The 18,458-nt window shown below is 37.2% G+C and overlaps 1 protein-coding gene across 1 annotated transcript in view; it reads right to left on the bottom strand.

The window, feature by feature from the left end:
* Positions 1-462: 462 nt before the first annotated feature.
* The window catches only part of LOC136863946 (cytosolic 10-formyltetrahydrofolate dehydrogenase), a 234,936-nt gene continuing 216,940 nt past the window's right edge, over positions 463-18,458 (bottom strand). Inside the window, exons 15-16 of the mRNA XM_067140396.2 lie at positions 15,137-15,336; positions 463-7,636 (exon numbers count right to left, since the gene is read on the bottom strand). Of these exons, the coding sequence (XP_066996497.2) occupies positions 7,581-7,636; positions 15,137-15,336 (256 nt within the window). The 3' untranslated portion in view covers positions 463-7,580. The remainder of the gene's footprint in view (positions 7,637-15,136; positions 15,337-18,458) is intronic.

Here is an 18,458-nt window from a genome sequence, read left to right as displayed (position 1 = left end):
GGTCCCTTTAACCTCTCAGCAAAATTGCATTGTCAGTTTCGATATGAACTTATCGATAGTTCCTTCATAAGGCTCTTAAACCATTCTCTCACAAATAGGACTAATTGCACATATTCTCAACTCCACTCCAAAGCCATGAACTTGTACTTGACCATTACACCACACTGAGTGTTACCAAAATACACAACACTGTCTGGTGCTGAGACACACTCCGTGTATTACTTAGAGTGCTACTAAGTGACAAGCGATAGCTTTGAAAGTTGAACAAAATATATACAACCAATCACCATGCATTTTCTGTAAGAAGCAGCATACTTCAGCATGTCAAATTTCTTTTTCATATATCTAACATTAATTCCAAAGAATGACTTGTACAGTTAAGAAAATGAATTCTCATTAATCGTATCTTGCAAAGAGAGATGCTAGGGTAGTTTGAATAAAAATATTTTTTTTAAATTCATCAAAAGAGCATGAATATTTATTGACACAGTACAATGGGTTACAGTCTAAATCATGCTGAAATTTGAGAATGATCCAAAAATATCAATAATTTAATCTCGACATGAGATTCAATGTAAAATTGTAGATCAAGTAAAAAACATATACATACAAATATATCAGTAAAATCCACCTTCATACTTCATCATATATGATCAAATTTGCAACAGATAAAGGTAGATTAATGATAATACAGTGATTATATTCCCTACATATTTCTATAGAATATGTCACCGAATATTGTATGAATTTTAATGAAGAAGGTGATTCTACCCCCATTTAAAATCAATGTTTTGAAGGTATAAATATATTACACAAACATTTATGAAAATAGCGACACCAAGAAGGAAACAAGTGATTGAAATAAAGTTTATACCACAGATTAGGTACGTGACAATACACAAATTATTAAGTTTGCAGATCTCTACACAACTTTGAGCTTGAGTATTCAGTATTTTGTGTAGCTGCAATCAGAGCAACTAAACATTGTGGCATGGAACCAAAGAGGATTTGGATATGTTCCTGGAGATCCTTCCATGCAGTTTGTATGCGAGTCCACAAACCATCAACATTGGTTACTGGACGTCTGTGAGGGACAAATTGCTGACCGACCATATCCCAGACATGCTCGATAGGTGACATGTTACGTGAACGTGTAGGCCAGGTAAGTAATGGTACTCGTTATTCCTCAAAGAAGGCTAGCTCATTCCTCGCCACATGTGGCTGGGCACTGTCCTGCTGAAATATGGCATGTGGAATTGCCTAAAGAAGGGGGAGTACCTTAGGCTCTTAAACTTCTCTCATCTACCAGTCGCTGCACAGGTTGCCCTCAATACATACGAGGCGAGATTGGTTGTTGTATCCAATGGCTCCCCAAATCATCACACTTGGTGTTTGTCCACTATGACTCTTAACAATGTAGGCTGCCAGACTGCGCTCACCACGGTTGGACAGGTTGAAGTGGGCCTCTTCTAAAAACACTACATTTTGTCACTCAGCATGCCAGTGACGGCATTCAAGGCCCCACTGCAGTCTCAGGCATTTGTGATTTTTGAATAAAGGAAGCCAGCACAGTGGCATGTGTGCAACCAGTTCAATCTGCAGCAGGCATCGACGAACTGTTGATGCAGACAGGTTCACGTCTGCTGCAGTGCTCCAGCGTTAAGCCAACACTGTTGACGAAACTGTACGGGCCACTATGGTCATGCAGACACATGGCGCATCCTTTACTGTAGTTATATTGCATGGTCGAGCACCTGCTCATTACTGCATACGACCATCTTCTATCCACTGGTTGAACATATAAATCACTGTCCTAGCAGCATGCCCCATATAAGACACAACGTTATGATATGACAAACCTGTTTTCCGGAGGCTGATCATTTGGTTCAGTTTGAACTCACTCTCATGCTGATATTGCACACTTTCATGTCAACAAGGCATACTGCCATTTCATGTTTTCATCTTGTTTGACAACTCTTCACTGACTACACTTGGTGTAATATTGACCTTGTCGGCCCTGTTGGGCCTACGTGTACCCCATCTCTCTGCAATCCTAATTACTTATTGCTAGCATACTGTTCTATACATCCGCCAAGCTTGGATTAATTCGGGCCATTGTTTCACGGTGTTGCAATTTTCACAAATTTTAGTGTATATATATATATATATATATATATTATTATGTACAGATATGCCGAATTAACCACAGAATTGTACTTCAGTCACAGGTAAACGGGAGAAGGAGGATTGTTTGTTATCAAAATAATGAATTACCCTACCTCCTCCAGATTATAATTAAAATCAGGCATGAAGCATGAAGGCAGCAAGGTATGGCACACAGATACAAGACTGACAATGTATTGGTTAGTATCTCATTACAGAACAAAATATCATTTGAGGAATAATTTTACAATTATAGTAAGAAAAATGAAACAACCAAAACTGATGACTTTTCTTAATAAACACTTGGAAAGCAAAATAACTAAAAAGTTAAATAAGGTACAAGTTAAGGAAATGAATGTAGATGGAAAGTTACAGATTAACGGCATTCTGCTACAAGATTAACTTTACCTTTCAATTTCACCAATAACCTATCTGAATCTCGACAGTACTACCAGAATGATCTACTGGATTGCTTGTTAGCTGAGATTTATATACACCATGTAAAACTATAAGTCATACAGATAATCTGTTGCCCAAAGGATATGGAACAGAAATTGTGAATGAATAGTACTTCCTTTTTTTTTTTTTTTTTGTGGTAATCCAAGTAAATGAAGTTATTGTTTAATCTCCTCCAGAGATTGACATGAAATTGAGAAAGTCATTTTTATTAAACTGTTGTCCAGCTCCATGGCTAAATGGTTAGCATGCTAGCCTTTGGTCCAAGGGGTCTGGGGTTTGATTCCATGCCAGGTCAGGGATTTTAAGTTTCATGAGTTAATTCCTATGGCTCGGGGGCTGGTGTTTGTGCTGGCTTCAGCATTAGAATACATCTTAACCCTCGGAATGGCGGTCACGTACCCTGCGTACCCTGTAGTGGCAGCAATATTTTACCGGTGTTGCAGACTCTTAGTATAAATTGAGCCAAAAATCGTTGACATGTTGTACATACATAAACAGCACACCCTTTTATCCTCCAAAGTACAAGGAATATGACGATGATTATACTAAAGCAGTTATTTATCATCCAAAAAATGTAAGACCAAAAATATATTGAATTTTTTATATTATGTATTTTTGCGAAAGTTTTGCTATATATAATATGTCTACATTTAGACAATTAAAAAAAGATGACATTTACAAAAGGAGCACCAGTTCATAGTAAATAGTTACATAATGGTATATAGTTCATAATACTGTTCTTAGCTGGAAAGAATATACAACAATGTATACAACAATTATATGCTACTACTTGTACATTTCACTCAGAGTCACTTGAGTGGGTCTTTCATTTTACTCCACGATTGTCAGGTCTCCAGAAGTGCACTATTTTATGGTAACAGCCCTGGTGAATACCACTGTTACATTCTGGACAGCAGAATGTAGACTTCTTCTCCCTCTTCTTCTTCTCTTGCAAGCACACAACATATAGGCGATTGTTTTTCTGTGGAAGTTTTTCGAGAGCATGAGAGGGGCCTCCTGCATGAACAGTTGGCCTCACAACTGGAATTGGGAACTGTTCATTTAGCAACTATACTGAACTTGAAGCCTCATCTTGCTAAAGGCTTATCAGTGTTCTTTATGTACAGGATGTGTGCATCAAATACAGTAATGCCACATCTAGGAGATTTGAAAAAAATTGCTTCCAGTACCTTCTGGTCAGTCTGGAACAAGGGGCATGGTAAATGCACTTCTCTTTATTATTTACACTTCCCATGAAGATATTGTACCTATGAATCAGTAGTGGTTTCAACCCTTCATTCCTCGGTCCTGTACTAAAATATTATCTGAAAATCCCTAAAGTACAAAAACTCACAAAAAAATTAGGCCTCATTTACCCCAGAAAGTCTTTGTAAACCACGTTTTTGGTATTGCCTTTTGGGGCTAAGATGACCACGCGAAATAGAATTGTACATGTGAGAAAAAGTCTTCTCTCTTATTGAAAACAAAAATACATGTTTATTTTTAAAGGAGATTCCAGATACTTATTTCCATGTCTGCGACATCTTCAGGTTTTGAGATATAAGTATCCCCATAAATAGAATTCAACCCCTTCATTAGTCTTTCCGCCACCCCCACCTAAGTGGATTTTTCGAAAACAAAAACTACATGTTTCTTTATTTTTAAAGGAGATTCCAAATACCAATTTTCACATCTGTAACATATTCAGTTTTTGAGATTAAGTATCCTCATAAAAATTAATTCAACTCTTTTTTCACTTCTTTTCACCCCCGTTAATTGCCTTTTTGGAAAAAGAAAGAAAAATACAAGTTACTGTATTTTTAAAGGACTTTCCAAATACCAAGTTGCTTGTCTGTAACATGTTAAGTTTTGGCATATACTGCAGATATACCAGTACTCATTTTAAAAATTCACCCTCCTTTTCAATTCTATTCAGCCCCTTAATTGGATTTTACAAAAACAAAAAAATACGTGTTCTTTATTTTTAAATGAGATTCCAAATACCAGTTTTCACGTCTGTAACATCTTCAGTTTTTGAGATATAAGTATCCTCATAAAAGGAATTCAACTTCTTCCTCACTTGTTTCCCCCCACCACACCCCTTAAGTGAATTTTCCGAAAACAAAAAATATGAGTTTCTTTATTTTTAAAGGAGATTTAAAATACCAACTTTCACACCCATAACATCTTCAGTTTTTGAGATATAAGTATCCGCATAAACAGAATTCATCTCCTTCTTTACTTATTTTCACCCCCCACCCTTAAGTCGATTTCCAAAAAAACAATGTGTTTCTTTATTTTTAAAGGAGATTCACTATACCAATTTTCGCATCTGTAACATCTTTCATTTTCTTACATATAAGTATCCTCATATAAATAATTCAAGTAATTTTTCAATTCTTTCACCCCCTTAATTGGATTTTCCGAAAACATGTCTGTAACATCTTTAGTTTTGAGATATAAGTAACCTCATACAAATTATTCAATTAATTTTTTAATTCCTTCACACTCCCAAAAGTGGATTTTCCAAAAACAAAAGAATACATTTTGTTTATTGTTAAAGAAGACTCCAAATACCATTTTTCAGATCTGTAAAATTTTCAGTTTTGAGATATCAGTATCATATTAAGAAGGATTCAACCCATATTTCAGGCCTTTCTACCTCCCCCCCCCCCCCCAGTAGTTTTTCCAAAAACAAAAAAATATATATATTAATAAGACCAAGAGATTAAAACGACCAAGTTTCAAGCCTGTTAATGTGTTTCGTTTCTGAGACATACTGCAGATATAGTATTTTTAAAAATTCACATCCTTTGTCACTCCTGTTCACCCACCATTAATTAGATTTTCCAAAAACAAAAAACAAAAATACTTGTTTCTTTATTTTTAAAGAAGAATCCAAATACCAATTTTCATGTCTGTAACATCTTCAGTTTTTGACATATAAGTATTCTCATAAAAGGTATTCAACCCCTTTTTCACTTTTTTAAAAATTCCCCTTAGTGAGTTTTCCAAAGACAAAAAAATATGTTTTTCTTTATTTTTAAAGGAGGTTCCAAATCCCAATTTTTACATCTGTAAACTTTTAAGTTTTTGAGATACAAATACACTAATTTAAACAATTCACCATGCCCCGTTTTTCAGTCCCTTAGCCATGGAATATCCAAAAATCCTCCCTTAGCGAGCACCTACACTATAATATAAATATATCCCCAAAATTTCATTTCTTTATATCCAGCAGTTTTTGCTCAGCAATGGTCGGTCAGTCGGTCAGTCAGTCAGGACATGTTATTTTATACTCGTATACAGGCCTACAGATTGTCATATTGCTGTAATGTTATAATATTTTATTTTTATCAGGTTTCAAATTGACTAACAATAAATTTTGTCTGAAATACGTAGTGTTTTGCTGTTCTTTCTGGTGAGTGTAGAAGGGAAGCTCCTGCTTTAAATAGTAGGTGTTATGTCTTTTTACTACCCTTTTGGTCATTTACTATTTCTTTTTCCCCATATCATTCATATATTAGTAGGATAATGGTATTCTTTTGAAAGAACAATTTATTCTTTTCCACAGCTAGAAGTTTTGGGATTATTTGATGCCCCTCTCTCAGTCAATTAAAAAATCAGGCTTACAGACATACATAATTTAATTCTGTGAACATTAGATGGAAGTCCTACAGTTTTACACAGAATACGAAGCAAAGGGAGATGAATATCAATTTCAAATATCCCACCACCTGAAATTTGAACTGTGGCTGGATTGGTAAGAAGCTACAGAAGATCATTCCATTATAATTCCCCCATTTCTTTCTATGCATTACTTTCCACCTACATTCGTCTATCACCAATCCAATTTCTAATAATAAAGATGACCAAAAAACTTCTCTACTAATACTTGATGGTACAAAAGTTAAACAAATGCAAAACTCTTCTGAAAATTATAATAGTAGTAATACCATTTAAAGAATTCATTACATTACCACTTAATGCAATAACCTAGTTAAATTAGTCTAGCAATATCTTCAACAGAAAGTTTATAACTTATTTTCATAGAAAATGATATCACATTTTAATATTTTTTAAATATTTTATAATTAGACTTAATCTATGGCAAGCACAGAGTAATATATCTACACCGTCATATTCTGTTTGGCAAGAGATGTAATGCTACCAAAATATCTTTCTTCAACATACAGTCTTGAAGAAAGATGTTCAGTGAAGAAAACTGTAACTTATTTTAAGAGTCAGATTCAACCCTCGTACAATAATTGCAGGATAAATCAGAAATTCCGTACTTGATGGAAGAAGTTGGATCCTTTTTGCACCCTGTTCAACACTTCGTCATTGGCACTTCCGTCATTTGACATTGTATTCCCCAGATATTTAAAGGTATTCACACATTCACACAATCAATGTATTGCTTTCAACCTAACACACTACAAGATTTTGGAAGTACTTTGTTGATGCAACCAATACATTTCAATTTGAGGAAGGCACCAGCAACCACTTAAAATCACTAATGTATGTGATTTATTAAATGTATGAAATTCACTAGACTTCATAAAAATATTAATTTTCATTTCACTGTTATTAGAAAGATAATAGCCAGTATTTGATCCCATATACACTCATTAGGCAACCAACAAATACCAAAAGAAAATATTTTAGGAAAGATCAGAAAATAATAAACAAATTGACTGGTTATGAACCCATACTCATATGTCTACATTTGTACATAAGGTGATCAAAAAAATCTTCATAAAATTCCATAGATCTCACCATTCACAGCTGGCATTCATTTGAGAAGACTGTAAATATATGTAATTTGAAAATATAGATGTCACAGTAGTAAAATATACAGTAGTGGTAATGAACACACATCTCTATAAGAAATGGTAGGAACTAGATTTTCATATCAAATGGACTTGAAATGTCCTCAGTACTGTAGACATCATGTTTCAGTACTCCATGGTAACACACTTGGTCTTCAGATACTCATTCAGTGCTTCTTCCCCTAAAAAATAGAAAGAAAAAACTGTAATTATATCTTTAAAAGCAATAAGGAAAATTAACATGTTAAAATGATCTAGATCTGTAAATTTTAGATATGACTAGCAGTTACCCGCGGCTTCACTCGCGTGGATTTCGTAATTTGATAAAAGTATTCGTTCCTTGGTACTGTACCAACACATTATCTGAAAATCCCTAAAGTATAAAAACTCTCCAAAAAATTTAACTTCATTTACCCCAGAAACTCTTTGTAAACAACGTTTGTGGTATTGCCTTTTGGGGCTATGATGACCAAGCGACATAGAACTGTAGATGTGAGAAAAAGTCTTCTCTCAAGTCTCTCAAGTCGGAAAAAACAAACTAACATGTTTCTTTATTTTTAAAGGAAATTCCAAATACCTATCTCCACGTCTGTAACATCTTCCATTTTTGAGATATAAGAATCCCCATAAAAAGAATTCAACCTCTTTATCAGTCCTTCCCCCCACCCCCCACCCCACATAAGTGGATTTTCTGAAAACAAAAAAAATACATGTTTCTTTATTGTTAAAGGAGATTCCAAATACCAATTTTCACGTCTGTAACATCTGTTAAGTTGATTCTCCCCTTCCCCAAAAGTGCGTGTTTCTTTATTTTTAAAGGAGATTCCAAATACCAACTTTCACGTGTCTAACCTTAAGTTTTTGAGATATAAGTTTTTTCATAAAAATAATTCAATTTTTTTCACTTCCTTTCACACTTCCCACTCAAGTGAATTTTCCAAACATAAACAGTACCCGTTTCCTTAAAGGAGCTCCCAAATACCAATTATCATGACTGTAACAGCTTCAGTTTTTGAGATATATGTATCCTCGTAAAAGGAATTCATTTTCGTTTTCATCCCCCTTTCCAATTTGATCCCCCCCCCCCAAATGCGTGTTTCTTTATTTTTAAATGCCTTTAATGAGGATATATATATCTCAGAAACTGAAGATATTACAGAACTGAAAATCTGTATATGGGATCTCCTTTAAAAATAAAGAAACACGTATTTTTTGTTTTTGGAAAATCCAATTAATGGCGGTTAAACAGGAGTGACATATTGGGGTGAATTTTTTGAGAGACTATATCTACAGAATATCTGAGAAATGTAGAATGTTACAGACGTAAAAAGTGGTAATTGGAATCTCCTGTAAATGTAAAGAAACATAGGTGATTTGTTTTTGGAAAGTCCTCTTAAGGGAAACTAAAAAGGTGGTGCAATTTTAAAATGAGAATTTATACAGTATATCTCAAAAAACTTAACATGTTACAGAAGTGAAAAATGGTATTTTTTATGTTTTATCTCTATTAAAAATAAAGAAACGTGTATTTTTAGTTTCCGGAAATACCACTTGGGTGGTGGTGGTCGTGGTGGTGGTGGGGGTAATAGTGACTGAAAATGGTGTTGAATTCTTTTAATTGGGCTACTGTTATCTTAAAATTGAAGATGTTACAGACGTGAAATTTGATATTTGGAATCTGCTTTAAAAGTAAAGAAACACGTATTCTTGGAAAATCCAATGAATGAGGGGGGGGGGGGGGGGATGTGAAAGAATTGAAAAATTAATTGACTTAATTGTATGAGAATACTTACATCTAATAAAAACTTAAGTTGTTAGGGGCTACAGATGTGAAAATTGGTATTTGCATCTCCTTTAAAAACAAAGAAGAGACCATTTGATGGGGGGGAATCATCTTGGGGGGCGGGAGTGAAAAGGAGTTGAATTCCTTTCATGAGGACACATAAATAAAAAACTGAAGAAGTTACAGTTGTGATAACTGGTATTTAGAAAATCCTTTTCTATTAAAGAAACAAGTAATTTTTGCTGGAAAATTCACTTGGGGGGGGGGGGGGGGGGGGTGAGGGGGGAGGTGTGTGAAAGTGAAAAAAAAAAACCTGACTCTCAAAACTGAAGGTAATAGACGTGAACGTCGGTGTTTGGAATCTCCTTTAAACATAAAGAAACACGCCTTCTTTTAGTTTTTTTTTGGGGGGGGGGGTTGTAAATAAACTTAGCGACGTTGGGGTGTAAAAGGAGGAGAGATCAATTGATTTTATTGTTCATAATGTATTTATAAGGGAGTCTCCGTTGCTCAGGCGGCAGCACGCCGGCCTCTCACAGCTGGGTTCCGTGGTTCCAATCCCGGTCTCTCCATGTGACATTCGTGCTGGACAAAACGGAGGCGGGACAGGCTTTTCTCTGGATACTCTGGTTTTCCCTGTCATCATTCATTCCAGCAACACTGTCCAATATAATTTCATTTCATTTGTCATCCATTAATCAGTGCCCCAGAGGAGTGCGACAGGTTTCGGCTGCTGCCACAATTCCTATTGTCGCCGCTAGATGGTGGCTTTATTCATTCCATTCCTGACCCTGTCGTATGATTCCCCTGGCATATGAATAGACATTTAAACACGTTTGAAATAAACGATAGGAATGAGATTGACCGTCCAATTTTTCACCTCTATAATAAGGTCAATAATGCACGGAAGTATGTTATTCGTATCGCCAGAAATCCCGCACACTTGCCTACGCGCGACGTTGGCGCTGGTCACATTGCCAACCATAACAATGGCAGCAGATGTAATTTAGAGCCGAGTAGCGGTCTTGCGTCATGCTGTGGGGTCCAGAACATATAATAATAATAATAATAATAATAATAATAATAATAATAATGTTCTGGACCGTCGTCAAATGTGAGGACCGCGCTGGAAATGGGTCCTGGACGGGTAATGACTAAGAATGCAGTCCGGCCGCGGGTTCAGTATCGCCAAGGCACCCAAGATGACACCGCGCCGGATCTCCTCAAGGATTTGATCCATATTTTAAATGCTTATAAGAAAAGTGGCAAAGATTTAGGGACGCAACTGACCGGGTGGAATACCTGGACCTAGCCCGTGAAGTGCGAAATCGATTGCTTCAAAGAAAGATTGAAAAATGGGAGGAAATTTGCCGTAATCTCTCAGAAGACAATTCAGATTGCGAATTATGGCAGATTCTCTCAGAAAACGACTCAGATCGTGAATTTCGGCGGATTATATATAAAACGTTAAGCATTCAATTATAAAATTCAGTATAATACCGTAGCGAAGCACGGGTATCTTGCTAGTTTTATATATATAGATAGATTATGTCCTCGGATTCAGAATCAATCAATCAATCAATCAATCAATCAATCAATCAATCAATCAATCAATCAATCAAATCAATCAATCACTACTTATCTGCATTTAGGGCAGTCACCCAGGTGGCAGATTCCCTACCTGTTGTCTATGTATGTAATGGGCACCATCCATACTTAACACCACAAGGCCTGATTAGAAAAGAAACAAGCCCAGTAACAAAGAAGTGTAAATGTTGTACAATATGACATCTATTAATTAATAGAAATTCCGACAGCAGTCAAGTTAACATCTAACAGACTTCTTCAATATGTTGTCATCTGTATACAAGGTGTTGATAAACTTAACTATAATAGGTATTTTATTTGATCCTCTATTGACTTGTCTAAATTTATTAAAGAATCTATTTAAAATAGTTTATGTTGGGTCCACCTTGTCAATATGCTTTTAATGATTGAAAATGATTTATTCTATCATACATGTTTCAGGAACTATATACATTCCCTTCATCAGTGAGTCCACATAAACTATTTTAAATAGTTTCTTTAACAGATGTATACACAGTGGTTAGAAACAATGTGACCCGGATACATGAGCATTAGGGCCTTGGTCATACTGATAAGTAATTTGAAAAAAATTACATCAATATATCGCGCTGTTGTAATTTTACCAGCTGCTGAAGTTAGCCAATCAGATTGTTTCGCAGGCGAATTCAAATGGGCTTTACAAGGCGGTGTTGCTAAATCTGCACGTGGCTCAGTCAGACTTGAGAACCATGCTGAGAAATTAGCATCGAACATAATACACCGTGGGTTTCAGCCAATGCCACCGCAGCGTGCTTGCAATGGGCCGAACCTATCTGCAGGGAGGTCCTTGTTCAAGTCCCTCTCCTGGAGAAGTTTATTTCTTCAATTGGCACTCTCAAGCCAGTCATAACCACAAGCAGATTTAGCAACACAGCCTCACAAAGTCCATCTGAAATTGCCGCGAAGCGATCTGATTGGCTAAATTCAGCAGCTGATAAAATGACAACGGCGCGAGATACTGACATATTTTTCTGATCCTCAATCCCTATTGTTCAATCCTATTCAGTATATTCAGATGTTGTTGTACCTCCTCCTCATCTTCTCCCCAGATAACATTACCATCTGCAAACATCATTACATTCATTCTTTCCCCTCCATAATCTTCCCTTGCAGCCTTTACCATGTCAACCATCACCAGTATGAACAGTAAAGGTGAAAGCACACTCCCTTGAACTGGCCTCTTGTCAATTCCAAACTATTCTGATCTACCCACCGTGGTCGCAGCTGCAGCAGTTATCATATACTGCTTTTATCATTGTTATTATTTCCTTGGCAATGCTCCCGTGGATGAAGGTTTCCCAAACTTTTGTTCTGTTGATGCTGTTGTATGCCTTTTCTAAGCCTATAATATTCATTACTATATCCTTCAAATATTCCTAGCTGTTTTCCCTGATCTGTCTCAGAATGAAAACGGGTTCCACTGTTGACCTTTTACTTCTGAATCCAAATTGTTCCTCTTGAAAATGACTTGCCACCTTTTCTCTAATTTTTATTTCCAATATCCTATCCATTATCTTGGCAATATGGGAGATGGTGGTGATTCCATGGTAGTTACCACACTCTTCTTACCTCCTTTCTTGAATACTGGTATTACAACCCCCTTTTCTCAATCCTCAGGCATTTTTTCCTCTTTCCATACACACTTAAGTATTCTATAAGTCCACTGGAGTGTCGCTGGTCCTGCAGCCTTGATCATTTCTATGGCTACTTCATCTATTCCCACAGCTTTTCCCATCTTCCTCTATTTAACTACCCATTCCACCTTTACCATTGAAATGTCTTACTCCTTCTCTGTTACTCCTTCTATTCCCGCTGCCTGGATACCTTCTGCACATGCCTAGTTTCTCACATTCAGCAGTTCACTGAAATAGTCTTTCCATCTGTTCATTACCTCTTCTGGTATTTTTTTTCTGACTTCAAATCTTCCTTTACTTCCTGGGTGAATGTTTCACAAATTTTTCTTCTTTTCCTCGGCTACTACTTTTTTGTAAACTCTTTTTGCTTCTATCTATCTTGCTCTACTCTCTTCAGTCTTTTATGTTTTCCATTCCTTCCAAATTCTCTTCATTTTCTTTACTTTTTCACACTACCACCCTATTGTCTCTTTCTCTCTTACCTTTCCTGATGTTCTGCCACATGTTTTTTATGCACACATTACAAATGCACTTTTAAAATTATGACATTCCTGTTCAATCAAACATCAGTGTAACAAAATCATGAGCTCACATTCATGCTTATAGCAGTGTATGAGCTTCTTGAGTACCCAACAGAATGAATACTGATTTCAGTGCACTCACTTGAGGCACATCTCAAGATTTCATTGGGATATGGATCTCAAGTCTTCATTTACTCACTTATAATGGTTATGTAGGTCTCCAGTATAAGCATGTGCGTGGGTTTGTACACCATCTGCATAGATGTGATAGTTACTGTATCTTACTATCCGAGATAATTCTATGACAGAAATCAAAGATATAAGGGGTAATTGCACTGATCCCTGTGTTATTACGTCTCCATCCGTTTCCATGAAAAGAAAGTGTCTGTTACAGGAAGGAAGAATTTCCCCCACTTAGAAGGAACATTTCCCCTCCACCTCCTCCTGCAGCTGTTGTTCCCCCCTTCCTCCACCAAGCATGCATATCTTGCGAGCACACACATATACAACATTAGAAGGAAAGCAAGTCTGAGCGCAGTAGGAGGCCCAGTGTGAGTCAGCCGTGAGGGGTGTCAGGTGGTGAGTAAACTTGAGGTCTCATTAAACACGACAGCCAGATCACTTTCGTTATCGAGCATCAAAATTTTGTTCTTCTTTCCAGATTTGGATGCAACAACATCATAGGGAGTTTCTTTCCATCTCAAACACAATCAGTCCCTTTCATCTGACCAGAAAATTCCCATATCTATCCACATCAAATGAGGAATGTTAACATTTTTAGCATAATTGTACACTGCTGTTTCATTTATTCATCAAGACACTTTAAGATCCCTTTATCTTGGGATAATTTTCCACGTGGTATTTTATGAACAACACATCTTTTACATCAAGATATGAAGAAAAAACCAATGACTCTTTAGATATTTAGATGTTTTATTTTGTCAAGGACAAGTTGTTTTTAATACGAGTGGTTAATTGTGTTTTACTTATGTAACCTGTGTTTTTGTGCATATTTTAACTGTTAATCAAGATCACTCAGTTACTCGATCGCGCGTCACTTTCCGTAAGTATTTTTATGCGCAATGTTTCAGGACTCACGAGTTCGTAACGTGACTCGATCGCGATATGAGAACTATAAGAACTTGCCTGTACACTGTAGAGTAACAATATCGACAGGTCGTTTTTCATTGGCACTTCCATATTGGTGAGTGATGAGTCAGTCAAAACTTTAGACAAAGTTCTCTCTACGTCGCACAATTCTTCACCTGTTTCATCTCGGTTGAACAGATTCCCAGAAGTATGTCTGACATGGCCTTACTATCTCCTGATTCCCACGCCGTCACTGCAGTCGCGTTCTCTGCATTTGCCTCGGGCTTCACTTCTGCACCACTTATGTAGGTCCCTGCATAATTTTTTAAGAGTATTGCTTTCATACGGATTTTCCTCGTATCAAAACGGTTTTCTGAAAGCGATTCAATTCACATTCTTGATTTATCAGTTTCATCTTGATTTATCAGTTTGTATTGATAAGGTGGAACCTTTCTCGTCTATAACTTTCAATTCACATTATCGCCATTTCTTGTTCCTTCTTACCACGTTATAGATAACATAACAATACTTTCACGTCTTTCTATAATTTCACTTCCTCATGCTTGACTCTGAGCCCCATAACCTATTAATAAGGCTGTGGATTACAAAATGAAATATGATGCTTGTTAGTTTAGAGTGCAGGTTTATTAAATACAAAAAGGAACAAGTTAAATACAAAGAATCCATCTGAACAAGACAGGTGACCGGCGCGAAGTGAACTGAACAAGAGACGGCTGCACATAACCAAAGAGAAAACATTAAAGGGCGGCTCGATTTGAATCACATTTAACACATGGAATCAGCTTAGTGTGGATACAATATATCAAAGTCAGGAAAATTGACACTGACAGCAATGAAATTCACTGTACTGACTACACGAAGAACTGTTGTGTTGTAGGTTAGATATTCTGGGTTCATATGTGCAAAAATGCTCTCCAATAGTATTTCTAAGGTAATACAATAATGGGACACCAGTATACCAACCAACTGGTTCATGTTTAACAGTAATCACAGCCTGTTATTACATACCTAGGTCCTTGCCAAATCCAGACTGCTTGAAACCACCAAATGGAGCAGCAACATCTGTTTTATTGTATGTATTTACAAATACAGTCCCAGCATCAATCTTCTCTGCTACATAAAGGGCTCTGTTAATATCCCTGGTAAAAACTCCTGATGCTAAACCAAATTCTGTATTATTGGCACGTTTTATCACCGCATCAATATCCCTGAAAATAAATAATAAGGAATTATTTTTAAAACATTGTTAGAAATTAAAATTAAATGATTCATGGTGTGGGTTACTGTAGTCATGTCCTAGTTGGTGAACCATGGGCAACAGCTGGGGGGCCCACTAAGTGGTCCTGAGAGTCGGGATACTAGTTGCTATGGAATGGGAATGGGCAACTTGGACATGTTCTGAGTCATGGTCCTCCTTGTGCTCAGGCGGCTAGGACTATACAATCCACCGGTGGTCCATAACCCGTTAGAGAAGAGATCCTCACTTGGACTATGTGCAAGTAGGGTAGCATCCTGCTTGATGAATTTACCGAGCTCATAACATTTTAAGCAAGCCTCGGACCTATGGGAGTAATGGAGTCCCACTCCCATTTGACTCGCGAGGAACTCCTTGGAAACAATTCGGCGAATGAAATCAGATTCGATGGGGAGCTATCAATATTAAAGTGGCTTATGGAAGAAAGAAAGTAGAACTGGCTGAGTCAGCAATGAGGATGCATCTGGATGTGCTAGGAGTAAGTGATATTCGGGTAAGAGGTGATAAAGAGGTAGGAGATTATAAGGTGTACAATTGCATGCAACATAGTTTCTGTTAGGCACGTAAATGAGCGAACAAATGATGTGGGTAGATGTGTCAGCTGGAGGAATTAGGACGAGAATTGTTTCAGTGTATTCACCATGTGAGGGTGCAGATGAGGATGAAGTTGACAAGTTTTATGAAGCATTGAGTGACATTGTGGTCAGGGTCAACAGCAGGGATACTATAGTGCTAATGGCCGATTTCAATGCGAGAGTTGGGAATAGAACTGAAGGATACGAAAGGGTGATTGGTAAATGTGGGGAAGATATGGAAGCTCATGGCAATGGGAAGCATTTGCTGGACTTCTGTGCTAGTATGTGTTTAGCTGTTACGAATACATTCTTCAAGCAAAAGGCTATTCACCGCTACACAAGGGAGGCTAGGGGGTACCAGATCCATAATAGACTATATCTTAACTGACTTCGAATTCAAAATCTGTTAGGAAAATATAAGTTTTCTGGGTATTTTTCGATGATACAGACCACTATCTAATCTGTAGTGAACTAAGTATCTCTAGGCCTAGGGCAGAGAAGTGAAATCTGTCTGCAAACGAATAAGGGTAAAAAATCTCCAGGACAAGGAAATTAGACAGAAGTATTATCGGCACACTTTTTCTGGATAGATTTGTGTTCAGGGTTGAGGAGTAAGGAGGGAGCTCTCCCAGTTCTGGTAGTGCTGTCAACTGAATGGAAATGAATGAATTGATAATATGATCGATCGATATGAAGTTTCTAAACCGTTATTATGTTAAGCCAACAACTGTGTCACACACACATTATATAACATTATATTACATTTCTCAATGCAAATCTTGTTCCTAGCATGAATTCTATAGTTTGGCTTTGCTGTGTAAACAACAACAGTACTAGTACGTAAAGTGTACACCAGATGTCGCACAGCGATGCATATGCGATTCATCGTTTGTGTTTCAAAGCTTGCCAGAATGAATCTCAAAGATTGCCAAGGTCTACTGATTCAGCACTAGGGTGTAAATCTCTCCAGAAAAAGTGTGCCGATAATACATGGATATGATTAGTGAGAAGTTTCGAACAGTAGACAGTAAGCAGGTTCAGGATATAGAAAGAGACTGGGTAGCATACAGGGATGCTGTAAAAGGAAAGCTCATCAGAAATGGCTCCAAACAAGGGCTGAGGCAAACAGGGATTTGTAAGTAGATGAAAGAAACAGAGTGAAACAAATAGTTGTTGAATCCAAAAAGAAGTCATGGGAAGATTTTGGTAATAACCTGGAAAGGCTAGGTCAAGCAGCAGGGAAACCTTTCTGGACAGTAATAAAGAATCTTAGGAAGGGAGGGAAAAAGGACATGAACAGTGTTTTGAGTAATTCAGGTGAACTCATAATAGATCCCTGGGAATCACTGGAAAGGTGGAGGGAATATTTTGAACATCTTCTCAACGTAAAAGGAAATCTTCCTGATGGTGTTGCGAACAGCCAAGCTCATGGGGAGGAGGAAAATGATGTTGGTGAAATTACTCTTGAGGAAGTGGAAAGGATGGTAAATAAACTCCATTGTCATAATTGATGAAATTAGACCTGAAATGGTGAAGTATAGTGGGAAGGCAGGGATGAAATGGCTTCATAGAGTAGTAAGATTAGCATGGAGTGTTGGTAAGGTACCTTCAGATTGGACAAAAGTAGCAATTGCAATTATCTATAAGCAAGGGAACAGGAAGGATTGTAACAACTATCGAGGTACCTCACTGATTAGAATACCAGGCAAAGTATTCACTGGCATGTTGGAAGGGAGGGTGTGATCAGTAATTGAGAGGAAGTTGAATGAAAACCAGTGTGGTTTCAGACCACAGAGGAGCTGTCAGGATCAGATTTTCAGTTTGCGGTACATAACTGAAAAATGCTATGAGAGGAATAGGCAGTTGTGTTTATGTTTCGTAGATCCAAAGAAAGCATATGACAAAGTACCAAGGGGAAAGATGTTCGCCATACTGGGGGACTGTGGAATTAAAGGTAGATTATGAAAATCAATCAAAGGCATTTATGTTGACAATTGGGCTTCAGTGAGAATTGATGGTAGAATGAGTTCTTGGTTCAGGGTACTTACAGGGGTTAGGCAACGCTGTAATCTTTCACCTTTGCTGTTCGTAGTTTACATGGATCATCTGCTGAAAGGTATAAAATGGCAGGGAGGGATTCAGTTAGGTGGAAATGTAGTAAGCTGTCTGGCCTCTGCTGACGACTTGGTCTTAATGGCAGATTGTGCCGAAAGCCTGCAGTCTAACATCTTGGAACTTGAAAATAGGTGCAATGAGTATGGTATGAAAACCAGCCTTTCGAAGACTAAATTGATGTCAGTAGGTAAGAAATTCAACAGAATTGAATGTCAGATTGGTGATACAAAGCTAGAACAGGTCGATAATTTCATGTATTTAGGTTGTGTGTTCTCCCAGAATGGTAATATAGTAAGTGAGATTGAATCAAGGTGTAGTCAAGCTAATGCAGTGAGCTCGCAGTTGCGATCAACAGTATTCTGTAAGAAGGAAGTCAGCTCTCAGA

This window comes from Anabrus simplex, chromosome 2 (genome assembly GCF_040414725.1).
Source record: "Anabrus simplex isolate iqAnaSimp1 chromosome 2, ASM4041472v1, whole genome shotgun sequence".
Classification (NCBI taxonomy): domain Eukaryota; kingdom Metazoa; phylum Arthropoda; class Insecta; order Orthoptera; family Tettigoniidae; genus Anabrus; species Anabrus simplex.
Note: the sequence above shows the minus strand (reverse complement) of the source record. Positions and strands in the feature narration are given on the sequence as shown.